At 50.1% G+C, this 20,559-nt stretch overlaps 1 protein-coding gene across 27 annotated transcripts in view; it reads right to left on the reverse strand.

Moving 5' to 3' along the window:
* The window catches only part of NFASC (neurofascin), a 95,104-nt gene that overhangs the window by 28,688 nt on the left and 45,857 nt on the right, over positions 1 to 20,559 (reverse strand). For 9 of the 27 annotated variants that reach the window (XM_075775806.1, XM_075775805.1, XM_075775800.1 and 6 more), the window contains exons 7-24: positions 20,072 to 20,122; positions 15,060 to 15,171; positions 14,218 to 14,402; positions 13,674 to 13,805; positions 13,214 to 13,357; positions 12,696 to 12,807; positions 12,431 to 12,597; positions 11,693 to 11,840; positions 10,966 to 11,090; positions 10,015 to 10,050; positions 9,125 to 9,226; positions 8,814 to 9,011; positions 7,741 to 7,811; positions 6,896 to 7,118; positions 4,759 to 4,874; positions 3,304 to 3,508; positions 1,225 to 1,347; positions 403 to 576 (exon numbers count right to left, since the gene is read on the reverse strand). In XM_075775806.1, the coding sequence (XP_075631921.1) occupies positions 403 to 576; positions 1,225 to 1,347; positions 3,304 to 3,508; positions 4,759 to 4,874; positions 6,896 to 7,118; positions 7,741 to 7,811; positions 8,814 to 9,011; positions 9,125 to 9,226; positions 10,015 to 10,050; positions 10,966 to 11,090; positions 11,693 to 11,840; positions 12,431 to 12,597; positions 12,696 to 12,807; positions 13,214 to 13,357; positions 13,674 to 13,805; positions 14,218 to 14,402; positions 15,060 to 15,171; positions 20,072 to 20,122 (2,424 nt within the window). Of the gene's footprint in view, positions 1 to 402; positions 577 to 1,224; positions 1,348 to 3,303; positions 3,509 to 4,758; positions 4,875 to 6,895; positions 7,119 to 7,740; positions 7,812 to 8,813; positions 9,012 to 9,124; positions 9,227 to 10,014; positions 10,051 to 10,965; positions 11,091 to 11,692; positions 11,841 to 12,430; positions 12,598 to 12,695; positions 12,808 to 13,213; positions 13,358 to 13,673; positions 13,806 to 14,217; positions 14,403 to 15,059; positions 15,172 to 20,071; positions 20,123 to 20,559 lie in introns of those variants that run through there. The other 18 variants (XM_075775814.1, XM_075775812.1, XM_075775810.1 and 15 more) reach the window with 10 other exon arrangements.

The raw sequence follows: 20,559 nt of genomic DNA on the forward strand, positions 1-20,559 counted from the left end.
GAGCCATGTAAAAAGCACCCACGTCTGCACCTCATTTACCTCTTACAGAGGCTGCAGAGGGGCAGATCAGAGCCTCACCTTTTGCAAGAGGAGAGCAAGATTCCTCCTGCTCCAGGGCACATGGGGAATGCTAACTGCTTGGGGGTCAGCAAGATGGTGTGTGTCGTCGTCCCCCCCCGAGCACAGGACAGTCCCCCAGTCACCTCTGTAGCATTTCTGCTGCAGTATTCGGTCCCAGTCAGTCTGTCTCTGCAGAAGACAGTAGCTGTGTGCCAGTTACTATCTTGTACTGGTTGCTCTGCAGACCACCTGATTCTCTGACCTGCGGTTTTTGGCTGACACATGTTCCATCACCCCCCCCAGCCCCTCAGCAAAGCCAGAAGCTGTTGCTGCTGCACATACCTTCGTTCAGCAAGGCTGGCGACTCCTCCACTATGGTTTCTCCTTCTCCCACCTGGGTCCGTGCCCGCAGGAAGAAGCGATAGCGCGAGATGGGGTCTGTCCTCTGCAGGGTGAACCTTGTCTGATTGGGAGAGAAGTTCTCTACCAGGGTTCGGCCCGTTTTGGATCCGTTAACTGGGGAGGAAAGGCAGGTCGTGGTGGCTTCAGCCTTGTTTCAGAAATATTCTCTGCCATCTACCTCATCAGCTCTCCCCCAGGACCGACTGGCCGTCGGTGCGAGGCCACGTGTGCTCAGAGCTATAGCTGCTGTTGAACACACTCCATCCTGGGAGCTGGTGACTTAACTGGCCGGGGAAATGCTAGCGGGGCCATTCAGGGTTGTATAGGTGGTCAGGGAAGGGACAGCCCAAGGGCCAAGGTCTCAAACAGAGAAGGCTGTACCACCCCGGGCATCGCGCTGGGCTCCGCAGAGCGTGCTGCACTTTGGGCAGCATCTCTTATATAGCCAGAAGCTTGTGTTTGAGTGAGCACATAAACTACTCCGACTGCGCTTAAAGGTCTTTCTAAATCAGAGATTGAACTTAGTTCCCTTCAATGGTCAAGTCTGGAGAACTGCTGAGCACCCGCCACCCTCCCTGGTTAACTGCAGCTGCCCAGCACTGCTCCAGGACTCCCCACCAGCACCAGCGTGTCTCTTCTGGTGATGAAAGTCTCCAGTTCCTTACAGAGAGCTTTCAGTGCTAGGCGAGGAGGTAGTTAGCAGCAAGGAAAATATTTAAGGGCTTAACTATTATCACTAAAAAGATAATACGTGGAACGTACAGGCTTGATATCTAAGGTTGTATCCTGTGAGGACTCCATTGGGATGCTCTGGGTGATCCCACTCCAGATTGATGCTTTCCAGATTTGGCTGTCGGATTCTTAAATACCTGGGGGAGCTGGGCACTTGGGAGGAGGATGGGACAAGGAAGGAGAGAGAAAGAAGAAAAAAACATAGAAGATAACATACCTTACCATACATTGCAGGCTGACTGATACACTCAAGACACTCATAAATACACACACACACAGAGATAACACACACACACACACACTAAAGGTCAGAAACTGATTGAAGAAGAATCTGTGCCAGAAACCATGCGCCAGCCCAGGGTTTTCAGCAGCGTGTGTGCAGGGAGCAGAAACCAGAGCAGCTCTGCATGCAACCCCGGCGGCACCGTGCCCGTGCTGCGCTGGCTGGGTACCGCTGCCCTCCGGCACATAGCTCGGTGAGGCACCCACAAAGGATGCTACAGCCGTGAAGCGGAGCTGTGGCACAGTTCAAGTCCCGCTGCTGCGTGTTGTACGCATACTTTACTGGTCTTGTTTACAGCCCCCACCCAGCCCAGCATTTACATCTCATCTATTTATCTGTTGGAATGGTGAAAAATAGTATAGCAGCTTCTCTTATTGCAAAGCATCTTTGTGTTATTAACGTCTAGAGATCTGTAGCAGGGAGCTGGTGCACATATACGGTGGTCCTTACCCTGAGGAATGGCTGCTTTTATGACTGCTTATTCAAAGCTAGTAAAGGAAAAAGCATTATACATTCTTGAATTAAATTATTCTCCTGGTTTACTCATAATTGCAGTATCTTGACTGGGAAAAGAACTTGGCTCTCTGATCTGAGAGATTAGCGATTATTTTTTTTAAACAGAAGTTTTGCAGAGTATCATTCAACCTCCTAAACATCAATATAGAGTCAATAAAATCACTTAGTGGTATAGGAAAAAACAAATCAGCAGTTTACTTGTGACAAGAGCATAATCTGCTCTAATTGTTTCAATCGGTGCCGCCCATGTATGCAGGTAGCTACGCCAACAACTGCTCCGTGCCTCTAGCGCGCAGGTAAACAACGCAACCAAAACGCCCCTGACTGCAAAACCGCCCTCCTGGAACAGAGTCCTTTCTTTTTTTTTAATAAGCTTAATTGTGGCTGGTCAATTGAAAATCCTTAGAAAATGGTGACAGCATCCCAGAAAATGTTAAGGAAGAGAGAGGACTGAGAGATGCTGGTCTTGTACAGCAGGAATAGGGTGAAGAGGAAGAGGAAGACCCCTTAGTATTTTGTGTTGAGACAGGCTTTGCTTCCAGCCCTTACTGTTTTGTCCTCTTGCATTTTTGTAACATGCTGCACCAAAAACATCTGTGCTATAGGAAGATTCATTGGCAGCCGCTGAAAGTGCAGCTCCAACAAAAAGTTATTGGCGTGTCTATAAATAGCTCCTGTGACAGCAAGAAAATTAAAATCTCAAGTTCATCTTTGACACGAGCTCTTTAAACAGAAGAACGAGGCGCTCTTGCCTTAAAAGCCTGACGGGGTATTGGTGCCATCCTGTCAGAACAAAAGTACTCAGGTCTTACAGAGATTTTGCTGCCTTTTCCTGAGCAAGATGAATATGTTCGCTCGCATTTCGCCGACCCGCGGCACGGGGAGGTGCGGTGACATTAGCAGGTCAGGCAGCAAATCAAGGGCACGGTGCTGTGCCTCTGAAGAGGCTTTGCAAACATTTCTCTTGTTCAGCCTCAGAGCTACTTGCTGATGTGTTCAAAGTACCCGAAGGGGATTTTTAGATTGATGAGACAGTGCCAGTAGTTAGCTCTAGGTGTAGCTGCAGAGATGTCACCCACCCCGCGGTGACGCAGGCAGACAGCAGTGCCGTGTGACGGCGGTGCTGCCCAGAAGATGCTGCCCGGGCACAGCTAAAAAAAAAAAATCATCCCTAGTGCATCTCCCCGTGGCTCTGCCGCAGAGCCATGCGGCTCCCGGTCCGCTCCGTGGAGCTGAACCACCCAAACCTCTCCCGGCAGGCGCCCGAGGGACGGGTGCTGCACAGCCCCCCCCCCACCCCGGGAACGTACCTCCTTCTGGTGTGGGGAACTCCTTAACTTCACTGCGTGGCCCATCTCCTCTCCCGTTGGTTACAACCATCTCAAGCTTGTAGTTGCTGTAAGGAAACAGCCGGGACACTATGCCCCGGTTTCGGTCTCCAGGAAAACTCACATACTGCCGTTTTTTGGAGACCCACAGGTTCTTCAGCAAACTACTGTCTCTCCAGAAATAGGCCTTCAAGAAACATGCATGGCAAGTGAAGCTTTTCCCATTTAAGTGCAATTGGTTTTTCATTAACAAAGCATAGCAAAACTTTGCCTTTCCAAAGAGCAGCGTTCTGCTCCAGAAGCCTTTTAGAGCAATTAATGAAGCTCCGCGTCCCCCCAGCGAGGCAGGTCAGAGGTGTTACCCGAGGAAGAGGCAGAGGCATGGGGTTAAGTGCTTACCAAAGGTCACAGAGCAAAAACCAGCTTAGCTCAGACTGAGAAGAGCTGTTTCTGGCTCCCGAGCGCTAAGCATCAAGTGAGTCCCCCTTTCTACCCAGATTAGTACCGTAGCGGCGTACAAGGAAAGGTGGGACGCGTCCAGGCACAAAGGAAAGTCTGAACTTGGAAAGTCTCCCATTCGAAGCCCCGACTGTAAATCTTATTTCATGCAGAAATAAGATTCGTTCAGAAAATAGACCAGAATGACAGAGCAGAGGCAGAAAAAATTGAAAGCCGCACTCAGGGAGCTTGCTTTATGCCCAGCGGATTATTGGATTTGAAACGTTATAACTTCGTGGGACACGCACTTTTGGTACCGTCTTAAACTCAGATAGAAGGGGCTCTGTCCAGAGTTTGGCTTGTTTTGGCCAGGGTCTGTCCTCTGTACATAAACACTGGTATTTTACCTTAGCAGTAAACGAACAAACAGGATCCATGCTGTCTTTAGTTGCCAGTTAGTACAAACCGCCGGGTTTAGGCTTTGCAGGGGTTGGTGTTCATTAAAAGACGATGTAGGTACTTTGGGGATGACACAAAAACCAGCCTGTTTGTACCTATCTGAGGTCGTGCCCCCCAGGGTCAGCAGCCCGTGGTTCGGGGCAGCTCTAGAGCCAGGAGACACCTCGCTGCATGGGCAGGACCACCCCGAGTCCCTCTCTGGGTGCACAAGGGCAGCCCCACTTGCTTTGCCTGAGCACCCCAGGTCCTGCAGGCAGGCACTGGGAAGGGCCAGCCCTGCACCGAGCCCGGGGGGAGCAAAGGGACATGTCCCCAGCCCCGTCCACACAGGAAACCAAGGTCCTTTTTGTTTCTGGTGCTGCTCCAGAACAGAGCTCAGCCCCTGCGGTCTGCACCCAGCCACGGCAAAAGGGTCCTGATGGCCGGAGGAGAGTTTTCTGTCATCCCCGTTGCAGGCAGCTCCATCACCGGGGCCACCCCGGCTCGTGAGAAGGTTAGCTGTATTAATAGTCAGTGCCGAAGAGATTTGGTGTTGCTCACTCTGTACTCCTTGAGCTGTCCCTGGATGGTGTCCAGGTGCACTCGGGTCCAGGTCAGAGCAATGGCAGTGCTGTTTAAAACCCTTATCCTAACATCCGTAGGCGCAGCCTTGGGATCTGAGCGTTTAGGGATAAAGCAGAGCGTAGGTCAGGCACCCAGCGGTACCTTGGAGGTCAGACAGACGGACGGACACCCCTCCTGCCCCCACCCCTCGCCATGGTTTTCCCATCGCAGCATTGCGGGGTTGCTGCAAACCGGGCGAGCAGCGGCCCCGCGCGCCGGCTCTGCCATCTGCTGGCACCCCAGTGTTTTCATGGGGGTAATCATCTCCTTTTTCTCCCTCTTTGACTTCAATTTCTGAGGATTTCCACACTGGATGACATAAAACAGGAGCAACGGGCCAACCCTCCGCTTCCTGGCTGCCCTTGTTTGAGGTGAGCAGACCCACGACCCTGCAGATACACGGAATAGCATCGCCCACCTCCGTCCCCCTCACGTTCTCCCTGAGCTGTGCATGCTTTCAAAAACTATTGGGTTTTTTAGCAGCGCTTCCACAGGAAAGAGGGAAACCCCTCGTATTTCACTCAGCCAGCACGAGAATATTCATCATCCAGTTATCAGCAGGTCTTCCTACACGCTGCTGCAAGAGATCCCGTTAGGAAGGAGGGGCTCTCGCCTCCCTCTCTGAGTGAAGGGGACCAGCAAATCCAGCCCCCTCCTCCTGCTCTTAGACACAAGAGTTACACAACTGCCTGTTATTTCCACACCCATTAATCTGAATTTGGCCAGAACCTGCTGGTGAGCCAGTTGGGGGTTTTTGCCTCCTTTTTACAGGTCACCTGCCTGTATGTAGAAATCTGCAGTTACTGGTGAAGCAATTCAGACGTGACAGGGCAGGGACTATTTTGGTTGGTTGGTTTTGGTGGTTTGTTGTTTTTTTTTAACTCGTCCCACCCCTCGGGATAGAGGCAGGAACACATTTGTGGCTGGGGTGCCACACGGAAGCTTTGATCTCCCTTTTTACCCCCACACAAAGCACGCATGTGCAGGCTCGTTCAGATCATCCCCACACTCAAAATTTTCGCACAAGTTTTCAACTGAAACTAGAACAACCCCCCTGGTAGTGCACAGACAGGTAATGCAGAGACGACGGTGGAGCTTTCCCAGTAACAGCCTCTCAGCTAGGTCCAGCTTGGCTTCCTGTGCTCAGCTCTTCCCCTGACTCCCACCGTTTCTGCCCATTTTCCTTCCCGTTGCCCTGTCTCCTCCAGGAGAAGATGCCCCATCGGAGGATGTGTCGTGCCACCTCAGCACCAACACCGCAGATTCTTCTGGAAATTGCTGTGCCCTGTTTGTGTCCCCTTGACTTCAATCCTAGAGTCATGGATGATTAGCAGCCTTATCTGCCTTACTTCTCGATAATCCCAAAGTCACGCAGGCAGGGACCCCCCCCACTGATGCTGCAATGAGAGGAACTTATAGATATTTCTTTAAAAATAAAGCTACTGGCAGCAAACCACATCATCCTGGCAGGGTAAGGATAATTGTAGTTCAGAGTCGTGATGCTACAGGCACAGAAGGCGATACCAGTAGCCCAGAAAGAAGGTGAAAAGAGTGAAACAAATTCTGCGTGACCAGGTGGAGAGTTTTAAAGAAAGATAAGCTGAGCCAATGGTGTGTCGCAAACAAGAGCCCAAGCTGGGGCCTTATCGGAGTGGCACAAGAATTCAGCCCAGGGTGAACCAAGGTCCTTTTGGCCATTCGTACCAGCCCTCAGCTGAGATGAACTGAGAGTTCCACAGATGTCAGGGGCAAAAAAATTTAATGCGGTTCATTGGAATACAGCCAGAGCTCATCTTAAATGAAATCTTACCGCCTTCCACACTCAGAGCGTTATCTGGGTCTTACAGAGAGCAAGGGAGAGGCTAAGTGACTTGGATCACGCAGGCAGCTGCAGGCAGAGCCCAGAACAGAATCTAATGGCCAAGCCTCTTTCTTCCAATGCCTGGAACTGAATTTTTGTGCCAAATCAAGCAATGCTGTGAACACGTCCCGGGCACAGGTGCCACCCCACTGACCTTGGGTGGCATCCTGCCCTTCTGAAACACTTACGATCTCTGGCTGAGAAAATACTCACAGTCTTCCCCTGAATAGCCGATGACGGTGTCAGGCTCCGGTGCTCTACCAAAGTCATTCTCTGCCTGCACTTTGATCTCGTAGGGTACGTAGACGGGTGTGTTCCAGACGACGTGCCTTGGTGTCTTCACTGTCTCATTGTACCAGCTGCCCCGGGGGTCCCTTCTCCTCCATCTCACGATGTACCTGAGGTTGGGCCCATAAGCTTGAGTTGCATTCAGAGGCTTAATGGACCAAAACAGAAAAAGGAAGTGAGAGGGAGAAAGAGCAACTGTTTTTCTCTACCATGGAGCTCCAAAAAATTCTGTTCAGCAGCTGGTTCTTATTCTGTACTCCATCAGCAAATCTCAAAGGAGGTCAATACTTTTGTTCCCAGAGAGACATACCTAGTCCGTGCCCTCCAGACCCAAGGCAGGACCAAGAACCATATCCTTATATTCCGGTCCATACTCCCACTGCAATTTCATTCCTCCTCACAGATGCTGGCTTATTTGTGGATGACACCTGCTGGTCCACGAAGAAAAGCACGAGCTGGTCTGTAAGCCCTACCTACTGCTTAAGGAATCAGACTCTCTGAGCATCCTCCCTAACCTGCCTCTGTGATCCAGCATCTTTTATTTGGCTTACATAGTAGCAAATTATTGTTTTTATCACAGACCTTCTTCTAGACACCAACAATGGTCTCTCTTGTAGGTGAATCTTCTGCTTTTTATTTCCTTTATCATCATCAAGGTGTTCTGTGTGGTACATGACACATGCTAAAGAAGCTGAGTTCTCTATCTCTTAGCAGCTGTGACCATAATGGTAAGATGCTGGGTGGCTGTCAAGCATCGAAGAAGAACTCACCGTCCAGGTTATCTCCATGTTGTTTTTTTGGGTCCCTGCACCTTGAACTCCCGTTGGGTTAATTTCAGGACCTGAAATTCACATTGGGGGGGGGGGGGGAAGAGCAGTTTATAATGTTGAAAAATGACCATTTGAGTGGTTAAAACCCCTTTACTGAGCAAGCCAAAAGTACTTCCAAGACAGAAGTTAATGGCCTGATTTTCCCAGAAGTTCCCATTCAGGTTAATGGAACATGAGTCTCTCAGCACTCTTGAAAACCAGGCCATTTATTTAGGAGCCTCTTTTTTTTCCCCCAAATGTCCTAAATCTTTGAAAGACAGCTATTGTGAAGCAACCCAAGGAGCCGAGCCTGACGCTTTTGAAATCTGAAACAAGAAGAGTAATGTCGAAAGCCGACACTAGATGCCAGTAGATATTGCAGAAGCACCTCTGCAATGGTCAGAAGCACCTCTGCAATGGTTAAATTAAGAAATGCAGCAAAACTACTGAGCTTCTTGCGAATTCCTCATATGAATATTCCCAAGTATTCTACTACATAGAAAGCACTGGGCACACAAACTGAACACCCGAGTCTTGGTCGTGGACTGGAGCACACTTTACTCCTGCATCGATCTGGGCTCCTGGCCAGCTTTAGCAGTGGACAGTGAATTAGCAATTTTGGAACAAAATGCCTTTTGCTTGTGGCCAGTTTACACTTGAGTCTAATTTTCCAAGCGACTTCTGAGCTTCCTGTGGTCAGAAAGGATGAAAAACTTTCTTTAGAAAGCTCCTCTGTAAGGTGAAACCAGGCTTTCCTTCAACAGGTTCTGCTGGAGTGACCTTTGCATAAATCCTTCCATTTGAGTTTTGCTGTTCTGCAGAATATAAGTCATAGGCTTGAGGATGTGATATATAAAAATTACACCCCAGCACATGCATGGACCAACTCATTCCCTCACCTGTGTAAATCTGTTTCTGTTATAGGAGCTGTGATCGTACACCACGAGGGAAGAGTCTACACGCAGAGCCGTGGCCAGATGCTACAAACAACGTCAAGTCACCGCGGCAAGAGGGACCGGGCGGACGGTACTCACGTGCCCCGTTGGTCTGGTATCGTTCGGAGGGCACGCTGGGCAGGCTGCTGCCCACGTCGTTCACTGCAATCACCCGAAACTGGTAGTTGACATAAGGAGAGAGGCTCAGGACGGCTGAGTTGACGCTCCCGGGGTACCTGGAGTGGTTATGCCACGTGCCAGGTTGGAACCGGTCCTCCTCAAACTGGACGATGTAGTCTGGGGGCAAAGACGGAGAGGTAAGGTTAATGGCTCAGCTCACAAGGGAAGTTTTCCCTCCGTGGTGCAGAAGAAAGCAGGAGGGATACGGGGCAGAGGGTCCTGCGGCTGACCTGTGATGGGGCTGTTATTGTCATCGCCAGGAATCCACGTCAGCCGCACGCTCCTCTCGGCCAGGTCCGTCAGCTCCAAGTCACGGGGCCGGTCGGGTCGTTCTGTTGGCCGAGTAATGAGACAAATTAGGCTGGGATTGTCCCAGGAGCTGGGAGTCCCAGTTCCCATCGCTTCTCCCGGGAGGGGAAACCCTGGATGTCTTAGCCCAGACCCATGGGAGGACACGTGCTCTGTGCCACCAGTCATGTCCTGCAGCTCTTGGACCAGTTTTTTAAATACAAATGTGCTCGTGTACTAGTTGTGCCTTGCTTTGAAACCCTACCTGCTCCCTCTACAACTGCTGTTATCTGGTGGGGGGAGCACAATGTAGTGGCTTAGCGGGGGGGATATACGATCTTACAACAAACTACACGCAGCTGTCCAAAAACTAAACGCAAACAAATAGAACAGAAAAGGCACAAAGCCTCAGTGAAAATACCTGCTAGAAATACAATTCTGGTTTCTTTACCTGGTCACAACCCACATGGTTGCACAGAACCAGCTCATGTAATAACAGTATCAGTAATAACTTCTTTCCAGATAAAGGTCAAGGGATTCAATGTGATTTTTTTTTTTTTCCCCTCCCATCAGGGCTCACCATTTCCAGGTATGGGTAAAGTGATTCTTGCACTCAGGAATTGGCCCTGTGGGACACAAAACGACGTGGCACAGGACCTTTCTACCTGCGGCCATCTGGATGGGCTTGCAAGGACAGCTTGGACAGGACTTGGAAGCATCAGCTCCCAGCTCGTTCAGCCGCTACGCCTAGATTTTCTGTTGGCGTTGTTGGCAAGGCAAACCAAAATCAATTCCCAAAATAAAATCAACCCAATGAATTAGTGATGATTACCTTTCGGTAAGTCTCTCAAACGGTTAGCAGGGATGGCTGCAAGGTAAGACATTGGTTGTTAACGGTGTTAGTTTAGTCATTAAGCTTGGGTGGCCAAAGGAGCACCTGGCAAATATAAAGTTAAACACACAGTTACAGATTTCAGAAGGATCCGATCCTGCCTGGGGACCAGAGTAGGTACATCCTTCCTCCAGAGACCTCCAGGCACACTCTGCACACCTTTGTTCATACTTCTAGTACACGGCAAAGGGGAAACGTCGGCCTGCTATAGAGTTAATTAGCTATTAGGTGAAAAGGAAGGGAAATAAATCAAGCCCAGTCAAATTATTAGGGATATGGGATTCATATTGCACTCTGATTTTTGTAGGGCATTGCAGGTCTATGCCAGCGGTCCCGTGAACCCAGCACGTCAGCAAGATCTGAGGCGGCCAAGAGCAGGGACTGATAAATCTGTGTTTTGCGAGTGGATCTCGCACTGTACATAAACAGGCGTGGGGAACGGGCCCGGGTTTGTCACTCCCCATATTGAAAAGGGATCCTGCAAGGCTAGGAGCAGCTCACTCACCCCTGGTTTCCAGTGTTGCTCAGCACCCTGACGTTCAGTTAGATTCCCTTGCAAATTTAGGACTGTTCTGTTCTCACAGAACTTCCACATTTGGATATTTTTAGGTGTATGTAATAACTACTCTTTTTTTTTTTTTCGGGCTCAAATGCAAGTTTCCTTTGACTCAAATTCAATGCCGTTGTCTGAGCCTGAGATTAGGCAGCGCGTCCTTGCTGAGTCCTGCAGCAACGGAACAATTGCTCTGCCAGCATCTCCCTGAGCATCTCTGCTTCGGAGGACGATTCTGTGATCACAGATCACCCTTTCAGTCTGACCTTGAAGTCAGTCTGTTCTATTAAAAATAAAGCACTTAGCCCAGTGTCGGTACGTCGGGAGGACAGCTTTACCTAGGACGGTGAGGTACGCTTTAGCTGAGTCCTTGTCCAGCTCCGTGCTCGCTATGCAGGTGTAATCCCCTTGGTCCTTTTCAGCCACGCCATATATTGTCAGACCATCATCTTCTTTCTTCATCCTTAAAGAGATGAAAACGATAATCGCACGACTCTGCAATTAGGCAGCAGGATTGAAGTCTATGTGTTTTATCAGAGAACAGTTTAAGAAGCCCAAACAGAATAGGAGTATGTCTCTGGTCTGGAGATTTTATCAGCTAAGGATGTGTTGAGTTATTCTTGGAAACCTCATTTCCTACGGAATCAGCAAATGTGCTCTGGTATATATCTGGAATAATCACACTTTTAGGAAAGCAATCTGACTTCTGACTGGCTTGTGTCCCCTGATCAGATCTCACTTGGTGAGAAGGGAGCCAGGCTAGGGAAAGGATATTACAACTCTACCACTCAGAGCAGATAAACATTAATTATGAAGTAGGTTGTTATTAAACACACCCGTTTTATCCAGATGTCCTGAAATATCTGTAAATAAAACCTCTAGTCAAAGTCTTGATTTACTGATAAGTCAATTTTCATTGCTAGGCAGCGTCTCTTGGAAGCAGCTAATAACAGCAAAAGTATCAAGAACAGCGAACGTTGCCTAGATGCTGGTGACTCCTGAAATGTTCTGTTAAAAGTCCAACAATCCCGGCAGAGAAGACCCATGAAACTGTTAAACACAGACCTGTTTCCAAGGTACAGGGGTGCATCATCTTTCAGCCAGGTGACTGTGAGTTTTAGCGTAGGGTCGTGCTTTATGCGGCAGTGGAGGCGAGGCATGGAGCCCCTCTTCACCACCTGATCTTCTGGCCCTCTCACAATCCTGGTTGGGTCTGCACAAAGCCAGAAGGAAAGCGTTAGGCACCAAACCGCTGGGTCTCAGCTCAGGAACTCAATGAAGAGCGGTGTTACTTGGAAAGGACCAAGCATGCATGTCAAGTGTTTGTCCAGCTTGCTGTAGTGGACTTGTCTCTGATACAAACGCTTGCAAATAAATTCATTTAACAAGCCATTAATTCATGCTGATCCTTTAAAAAATAACCACTTTTCTGAGTCAGCAATCAGTTTTGCTGAACAGGGAAAGCCTCAGTGGAAACTTGATTCAGAAAATGTTTTACCACCTTCAGTTAACCCTGATGTACGCTTTGTTATTTCTTTTTGCACTGCTTATAGCATCTCACAGCTCAATATCTACACCAAGCCCTTCTACAGCTTCAATATATTCACAGGCTTGGTTTTTTTCAACATTAAAAGGAAATCTCTACCATTTTCTGGATTCCATCTCCAAATTACATAGTGCCTGTCCTGCTGACAAACTGCTGGAGCGCACAACCAACCCTCCCTTAACATAAATTATTATTTCTGCTGCAAGTTTCAAAAGATCCAAGAGACCATTTTGACCTAGAGCCCTCCGCACCCCTACCTTTGACCTCCAGGCGAACCTGGGCCTCCGCTTTACCCAGGATGTTGGTAGCGACACAAGTGTAGATGCCCTGGTCCTCCTTCCGAGCCATGTTCATCTCCAGGCTCCCGTTCTCGTGCGCCTTGTAGTTCCCTCCATCCAGCGTGTTCCCCTGGCCGTTCTTAAACCTCACAACACCAGAAAGTGCTGTTGTAAGGGAAGAAAGAGCAGGAAACCTCCCCTTCCCACCCCTCCCGACTGGCAGGGGATGTGCTGCAGCTCTTACCATCTCAGGGTGGGGATCGGTGAGCCAAAGAAGGGGCAGTCGAGCCGGGTCCTGTTGTTCTGAATGACCTTGATGAGCTGATTGCGGGGGGCCAGGATCCGTGGAGGTACATCTGTAAACAGCAAAAATCACAGTTGTTGAGAAAGAAAAGAAACCAGCTCCTGGGCTGCCGCTCCCTTTCCAGTCTTTTCATCCACCCTCCCTTCCCTTTTGTTCGTTCTTCCTTGTTGGCACTTTCAAGACTTGGTAGAGCTTCTCCATTCATTCCCTCTCATCTCTCCTTCCCTCTCTAGCCTCGCTCCATGAATCAGCTTACATCTTAGCGCCAACAGGACTTGCTCACCCTTGCCTGGCTTTGCAGGTCCATGGCAATGGAATTCTGCTGCAAAGCCCAGTTGCAGAGGTCATGTACAAAGGTACATTGGTCTCAGAGTAGCTAACAACAAAGAGGAAAGGAAATAGAGAACTTCTGCAGGGGAAACTTGAGTATAAGGTGTTCATCTTCCATAAGTACTTACCCAGGACACTGACAAAGGCATTGGCGAGGAGGTAGCCATGCTCGTTGGACGCGTTGCATTGGTACACGGCACTGCTGCCAATCTGGGTATCTCGAAATACAATGGTGTCTCCAGCCACCTCTCGGCTCGGGTTGGGGGGAGAAGCTTGAAAACAGAGAGCACTCTTTAAATTAAATTTTAAATCAAAATTCACAAGACTCTTAATTTCATCACACATCTTTCTGTTTCAGCCCAGATAAAACCAGACGATGGTACGTGACCTCCCCAGCTTACAAAGACACGGTTCAACTGGCCTCGTCTCAGATGAGCAGGTGGTTTATGTGCTGCGATGCCAGAGCCCATGCACACCGCTCAGTGGGGGTGCCTGGCACCCCGACAGCAGCTCTGGCTCTCATGGTCAGCCACGAGATCCCTTGGCTAGGTTTTTTTGTAAAGGAGGTCCAGATTCGTCCTCGCTCACCTTCTATGGGCTCGCCGTTCACCAGCCACTGTATCGCAGGCTTGGGGTTCCCGTTGGCTCGACACACCAGTCTGCCGTCCTCACCAGGGGCCAAAATGAGGTTTTGGGGTTCATCCAACCAGTATGGAGCAGCTTTGAGATACACCAATGCACCAGTTATAATTGCAGCGGTACTACCTCACCCAAAATCCCCTCCCTGTACTAAGAGATGCAAACACCGTCCTCTCGAGTGGGCTTTCTTGGGTGCAGTGAGAATGGGGAGTCCTCTCCCCCCGTTTGGCCGCGATCCTCCCGTTTTGCACAAACCCACAACTGTTTATGTCAGTGAAGCTCTGCTGAGTTACACCGGCTGAGATCACATCTCATGCTGCTTTGAGGTCAGTCTGGACAAGGAGCAAGTGTGGCTGGACACAGCGCAGTGATTTCAGCCCCTGCAGAAAGCCCCCGCTCCCCCTTTCAACATATCAGAGTGTCCCCTCCCGCGCACATCCCCTCAGCTTCTGGTTGCGAAGGTAAAAAAGATGGCAAGGTAAAGATGACGTACCCTTCACTCTCACCGAGATCGTGTGGCGGATGCTGCCCATCTTGTTCGACGCCAAGCAGAAATACTCCCCGGAGTCTTCCTCGGAGACATTGGAGATACGAAGAGCCTTGTTAAAGTTTTCCAGCTTGGTTTTGCCTGCTGGGAGCTCCCCTCCTTTCTTGTACCACATGATATCTGGTGCTGGTCTAAGGAGAGGGGAGGAGATAAATGCTTTTGCGAGACAAGAAAACGACTCCTAAGAAAAGAATTGATAATCCTGCACTCGGAACCACTCCCGCCCAGGGGGAAGAACCGATCCAACTGCTGGGCCACCCTCCTTCCTACCACAGCCCCTAAAGCAGGACCCTGAACATCACCAGCTGATCAAGAGCGGGGTCCATCTCACACCTCGTGCTTGGGGATGCAGAGCGCCGGTCTGGCAGCGTGTGCAGGCAGCACCAGGCAGCATGCCCCGAGAGCGCTGCCAAAATCTGATCGCGAGCCCAAAATGCTTATGCGGGCACATGGACCACAAATGTCCTCACCCACGTGGTAAGGAGCACCCAGGAGATTTGCAAATAGCTGTAAGGACAAACCAGTGGGGAATTATCCTCGGACAGCAAGTATCCGAAGACACCTGCTTCTCTGAACAGGGCTGCAAAACTCAGCTCTCCTGCTCACTCCATGCTCTTATCCTTCAAGCAGGTTATGAGAGCATTGTTAATAGCAGGAAGGGACCGATCCCTTTTCCTAACCAGAGGTATTTCCACTGGTGATTCAGCATCTTTGTCCCAGGCCATCCCAGCGGGGACGGCAGGGTACCACCCTCTCCCCCTCTCCACCAGCCGGGAAGCGGTACGTACACTCCTGAAGCAATGCACTCCAGCAAGAGGTCCACCCCTCTGAGCACCATCTGACTGCTTGAGGTCCCGTAGGGATACATGAAGCTGGGAGTTGTTTCTGTAATCCCTCGGGCTGAAATCAGCGGGAGAGAAAAAAAACAAAGAAACAAAACAAAGTGCTTTTAAACTCTCCTTTGCCGCAGCAACAAGGAGGGCACCTACAGCGCCAGAAACACACGGTGCTTTCGGGGGGATGCTGTCATGTTCCCAGTCAAGCCTGGGATACTGAACTCACCCAGCAATGTACCTGGAAAGTAGAGAAGGACTCAAAGTAATTTTTAAAGTAAAAAAAAAAAAAAAAAAAAAAAAAAGGTAGAGAGAGGATGCGTGGCAGGCAGGGAGGAAAAGAAGCAGCAGAGGATGGGCAGAGGGAGCTGAGCCGCAGGGATGGTGCATCAGGAAAGCCCCTGAACCATCACATCCCACCGGGGCAGCACCTTTCCTGCCCACCCCTGCCTCTAGCACAAAGAAATGGGCTGAAATCAGATGAGATTTGGAAATACTGATGGACAGAACACGTAATGAAGGACAAAAGGCACAAATGGGCACAGGAAGGGTTTACTCGGACGACTGAGCTGCTTTGCCACGTATTGCTCCGAAATACGGAGGATCCCAGCGCTGTCTGGGGCTCCGGCAGCACCAAGCAGGTTTCCCATCCTTACTGGGAGCTGCTGGGCCTGGAAGGACAGTGCCCTTTGGAAAGGAACAACTTAGCGACCAAAAAAATGACAAATTTCAGGACTGGACAGGAAAGTTTAACAGGAGAAAACCAGGGGAAGACACAAGACAACTCTCTACAGATACATACGGCAAAGGTCTCTCTGTAGGGGAAAAATATTCATTATTAATGGAATAAATTCCATTAATAAGTGGAATTATTAAACTAGATCTAGATCAGTGAGGACAAAACAGGATGAGATGGGCTTGAAAGCAGCAGTAGCAGAGACGGAGGTTACGAGATTAGGACAGGGGACAGAATGGCCAGGGTTGGCACAGGGTCACTGCAAATACCGAAGCAGTTTGTGGGGAGAGCCCACCCCGGTGCAGGAGCAGGATTTTGGGGCGCAGACCAAGCCCTCTCCTGCTGCCCCAAAAGCTTTGTTGGCTCAGCGAGCAGGAGGCAGCCCGGCGTGCCCAGCACCGCGGGGCTTTTGGGGATGCCCACGTCTATTTGGGAAGCGTCCACCTGAGCTCTGGCAGGGGAAAAGGGCTGGGAAGAGGGAGAGGAAAGAGGGCAGGGGCTGTTCATGGAGTTCCCATCAGCCCGCCTTAGAGAAAGCCTGAGACGGACCAGGCACATGAGGGGAAAAAAAAACCAAAAACCAACCCCAGGAATTAAATCGTGCCGGAGCACGGCCACACACACACATCCCACCGCTCTCACGCACCCACAGGTTAACGATCCACACGTGCTCGTCAGCGGGTTAGTCAATTATTTGATTAATGGATTACCAGGGCAGGCAAATCTTGACCTTATCCTGAAGGGCCAGTTCTCTGGGCAGGCACGCGCTGCTGTTTGCTTGCCTGCTTCTGCAGAGGCTCTCGTCCCTGGTTAAAACCAGCCAGCCCACGCTGGATTTAAAGCCAGTGTTTATCAACATATCCCATACCTCCGGCCAGACTCGTGAACTTCTCTCTTCTCGTGCAATTCAGAGAGTGGGATATTATTTTATAAGCCAATATTGGCTTTTATTAGCCAACGGTCTGCAGCCTGTTTGAACAGGCTGAACGTTTCACTCCCACAATGAACCCATTTGCTCAGAAGCCCGGGATATAACTGGAAGAGATAAGCAGCAGTGCAAGCCAAATTTTACGAGCCATATATTAATGATGAAAATTAAAAATATAAGGGAGATAAATTAGTATCCTATCCACTTGTTTAATAAACCTAACAACAACACTGCATGGCTGATAAGCTTTTTGCCTTAGTACAGCACTACTAACAAATATTTTGCTATTTGTAATAGGGAGCAGCCAGAAATTCTCTCAGGCAGAGGTACTGCTCCAGCTCTGAACTTGCAGCAGCTACAGCTGGAAACTGTCAGACAAATAGCAACGTCTCACTCATCTACTTGGATGGAACAGAACTGGAAAAATAAATCCCATGGCTATTTATTTCTGCCCAAAAATAGACTCTGCTTCCAGTATATTGCTGCTATCGTCCCTGCCTCTATGAAACTGGAGCTGTTCAGCTGTGAACAGGGTATCCCAGAAACAGCCACGTCTCACCCCGGAGCAGCCGAGTGCCCCCTCCCCACAGTCCTGACCTGACGGCATTTAAAAATTGGACATCAATTTGCGTTTCTACTGAAAGGTGGTAATAGGAATATGCACATCCAGACACATCCCATCTGTTCGCCTCCTGCACAGCTAGCCAGCTTTAAAACCTCTCACAGGTTTGCCAACAGGAAAAAAAAAAAAAAAAAGAACAAAAACCAGACTTTCATTTCCATTTAAAAAAAAGGCGAGAAACTTCTGCTAATAAAATATTCAATTAATCTGTTTAGATAATTTTTCCTTCATAATAGCAGACTGTTTGCCTGGGCAATTAAGCTTTGCAGCAAGAAAATCTTTGCACCCACTATAAGCTGTGGGGAAAAGGACTCGGTCACATCTCCCACGATTAGCCTGGCCCTCGGGTGCAGTTTGGGACAAGCGTCCCACGCACCGCTCATGCCCCACGTCCACGCCAGCAGGTCCCACGTCCCCGAGATGAGCTCGGGCGCATCCATCGCAGACTGGCAGGGAAGGGGACTCGCAGCATCCCGCTCCCTGAGCCCGTGCCGTAGGGACCAGCAGCCCAAGGTACATGGTCCGAGAGCCCCAAATCTCCCAAACACCTAAAATACTTGGGAAGCTGATGTCCTTCTTCCCCACCCCTAAGACTTCTTGCTTTGCTGCAGCTCGTTCCAGTGGTTCCAGTGCAGCCAAACAGGTCATTCCAGGGAGAAACATAGGGTTAGCACAAAGAAAAAGGGCTGAGGGTAAGACATTTTTTCACCAGTTCATTAACTATTAAGAAATCGCTGGTTTGGAGCTCAGATTTGCGCAGGGGTGTGAGTGGGTGATTTGAATCCACTGGATCCGTAAAGTGTTCCAGGGGACATTAAGTGCAAATAGCCCACAGAGTGCAAATAGCAGGCAGTTTATCCTGTGCACCTATGGAAAGAAATCTGGAGAAATCTATCAGACTGTGCAGATAAGATCTCCTTTTCCTAATGAAGTAACTATTAAGCATCCCTTTTCCCTGAACAAAGATGCGCAGCGGGAGATCAAGAAGCCCACGACCACCGTGGTGACTTTCCCTCCCGAACCGGCGAGGGCTGCGCACACAGCAGTGGTGCACGGCCAGCGTGAAGGCATTCGCTTTGAAATGCAAGCATCCTTTCTGCTGTTGAGGTGCAAGATATATTTACAGGAGAGCTCGGCCACTGGATTTCTCTTTGGTCCCTGGTCCTGTGTGCTTGTGAGGGAGGCATCTCCTCCCGCTCGCCTCTAGTTGAGGCGTGATGCAGTTTACACGGCTCCCATTGAAGCTAATTTTGCTGGCAATCCCCTTTCCCAGCCATTTCTACAAATATTTTCACACTATGCCCAGCCCATTTGCTGCCACCAGCGCTTCCTCCACGGCTAGTTCCTCTGCTGAGCCTTCCCCAGCTCTGCAGCATCCTCAGAAACCTCCCACTGCCGGTGGGATGCAGCGGGAACACCCCAGTTCCCTCGGCGGGGAAGGGATGCCCGGGCTGCCCACCGGCACGGGAGGGCTCTTGCCAGAGACACCGAACCCAGTGCCCTCACCTGGCACATCCTCCTCTTCTCACACTCCAACTCTCTCAGCCCTTAGCTGGCAAAAGCACTCCTTGTCCCCAAAAGTCCCCGTGGAAGAAGCAAACGTGGGGCAGAAAGAAACCTCTGGCTCTGGGTGGAAGAGGAGGAGACAATGGCCGAGCAGGATTTCGCTGTAGGGCTCGGCCAGGGTTGTCCCCATCCTGCTGCCGCACAACCCTGGTCCCCGTAAGCAGCGAGAGGGGCGGAAAGCAAATCCTGCCCACCACAGTGGCTGGCCTCGGGGCACTCAGGCTCCGTGGTGGTTTTGGCGAGGCATTCGCATCCCCGGTAGTGCCTGCGCTGTCGGCATCGCCCGCGAACAGCCCCCTCTCCCTTACAAACCCCTGCTGCTGCCCAGCTCTGCCCACATTATCCCATCATGTCCGTGACACTTCCAATCCATTCTTGGGGCAACGATCGTGCCCCAGGGAGCCACGCGGTTTTGTGTCTGAAGCATAATTTATGAGTTTGGGCTGGGCTTCTCCCAGCGCACGCAGGCTCCGGAGGTAATCTCCCTGCCCAGACAAAGGGCAAGGGCCTCGCAAAAGCATCCAACACAAGTACAACCTCACCACAAAGAAACAAAGCACCCAGCTTTTGAGAAAACCAAATATTCCTTTTTTTTTTTTTCCCCCTTTTCTTTTTTTCTCCCAGTCATTGCCCGTGTTTAGCCACAAATACAATAGATGCTCTTTCTGAAGACAGAGAGAGAAGAGGGATGGTGGGTCTTATCTTTAAATCATGAGCCTTTGCTGAGGACAAGCCACCTCTTCAGCGAGGAAGCAAGCCAGGCTCGCTCAGCCACCCCGACTTTTCCACGTGGGCCAGATCCTATTAATCCAAACGCCTCTCAAGCTGAGCTCCGCATATCCAGTTAATTAGCTTAAAACTCAATAATTTTAAGATGTCAAAACTTCGAGGGGATTTTGTCGCTGTTTTGGCTCGTTTCATCCCACCCGCTTTTGCAACGCTAACCCAGGAAGGGGGACGCGGGCACACACGGGGGGGTGCGTGGGCACAGGCGAAGGGCAGCCGATGCTGCGAACGCGGCGGCTCGCTGCCCGGTTAGCGCGGGAGATCAGTCGGGTTAGGCAGAGGGGGGGGGGTTAAATCGTGAAGGTCTCCAGAAGCCAACGTTGACTCACCACTGTACATGTCAGTGTAATTTCGTAAAGACGTTTCGTTATGGGGTTTCTCTGCAATAAACAAAAGACCGTGAGCGTACCGAGGGCCACACAGCGTGCGGGGGGGGGGGGGGGACAGGCGGTGCGGGGGGGGACACGGGGGAGCGGAAAACAAAATAACTTCCCGAAACACAAGAGCAACGCGGACAGGCAACAGCAAGGATACAAAAGCACTCTGGGCACGGCTGCCTTCCAGGACGAACAACAGAACACAGCAATAAAGGAGAGAAGAGGACTGTTTTCCTCCTGCGAGATGGGAGGATAAATAAATGTAGGAAAATTGTATCATAAACATTTCCTTGAAGTGTTTTTCTTTTCGGCATAAAGACATTTGTATCTTTGAAGAAAAAAAAAAAATCAGTTCAATTTGGAGAAGAAAATGTTTTTTCCCTCAGTTTCTTAACTCTGAGGGAAACCTATTCTGGCTACTTTTTCCCAGCATAAAACAT

This window comes from Balearica regulorum, chromosome 25 (genome assembly GCF_011004875.1).
Source record: "Balearica regulorum gibbericeps isolate bBalReg1 chromosome 25, bBalReg1.pri, whole genome shotgun sequence".
Classification (NCBI taxonomy): Eukaryota; Metazoa; Chordata; class Aves; order Gruiformes; family Gruidae; genus Balearica; species Balearica regulorum.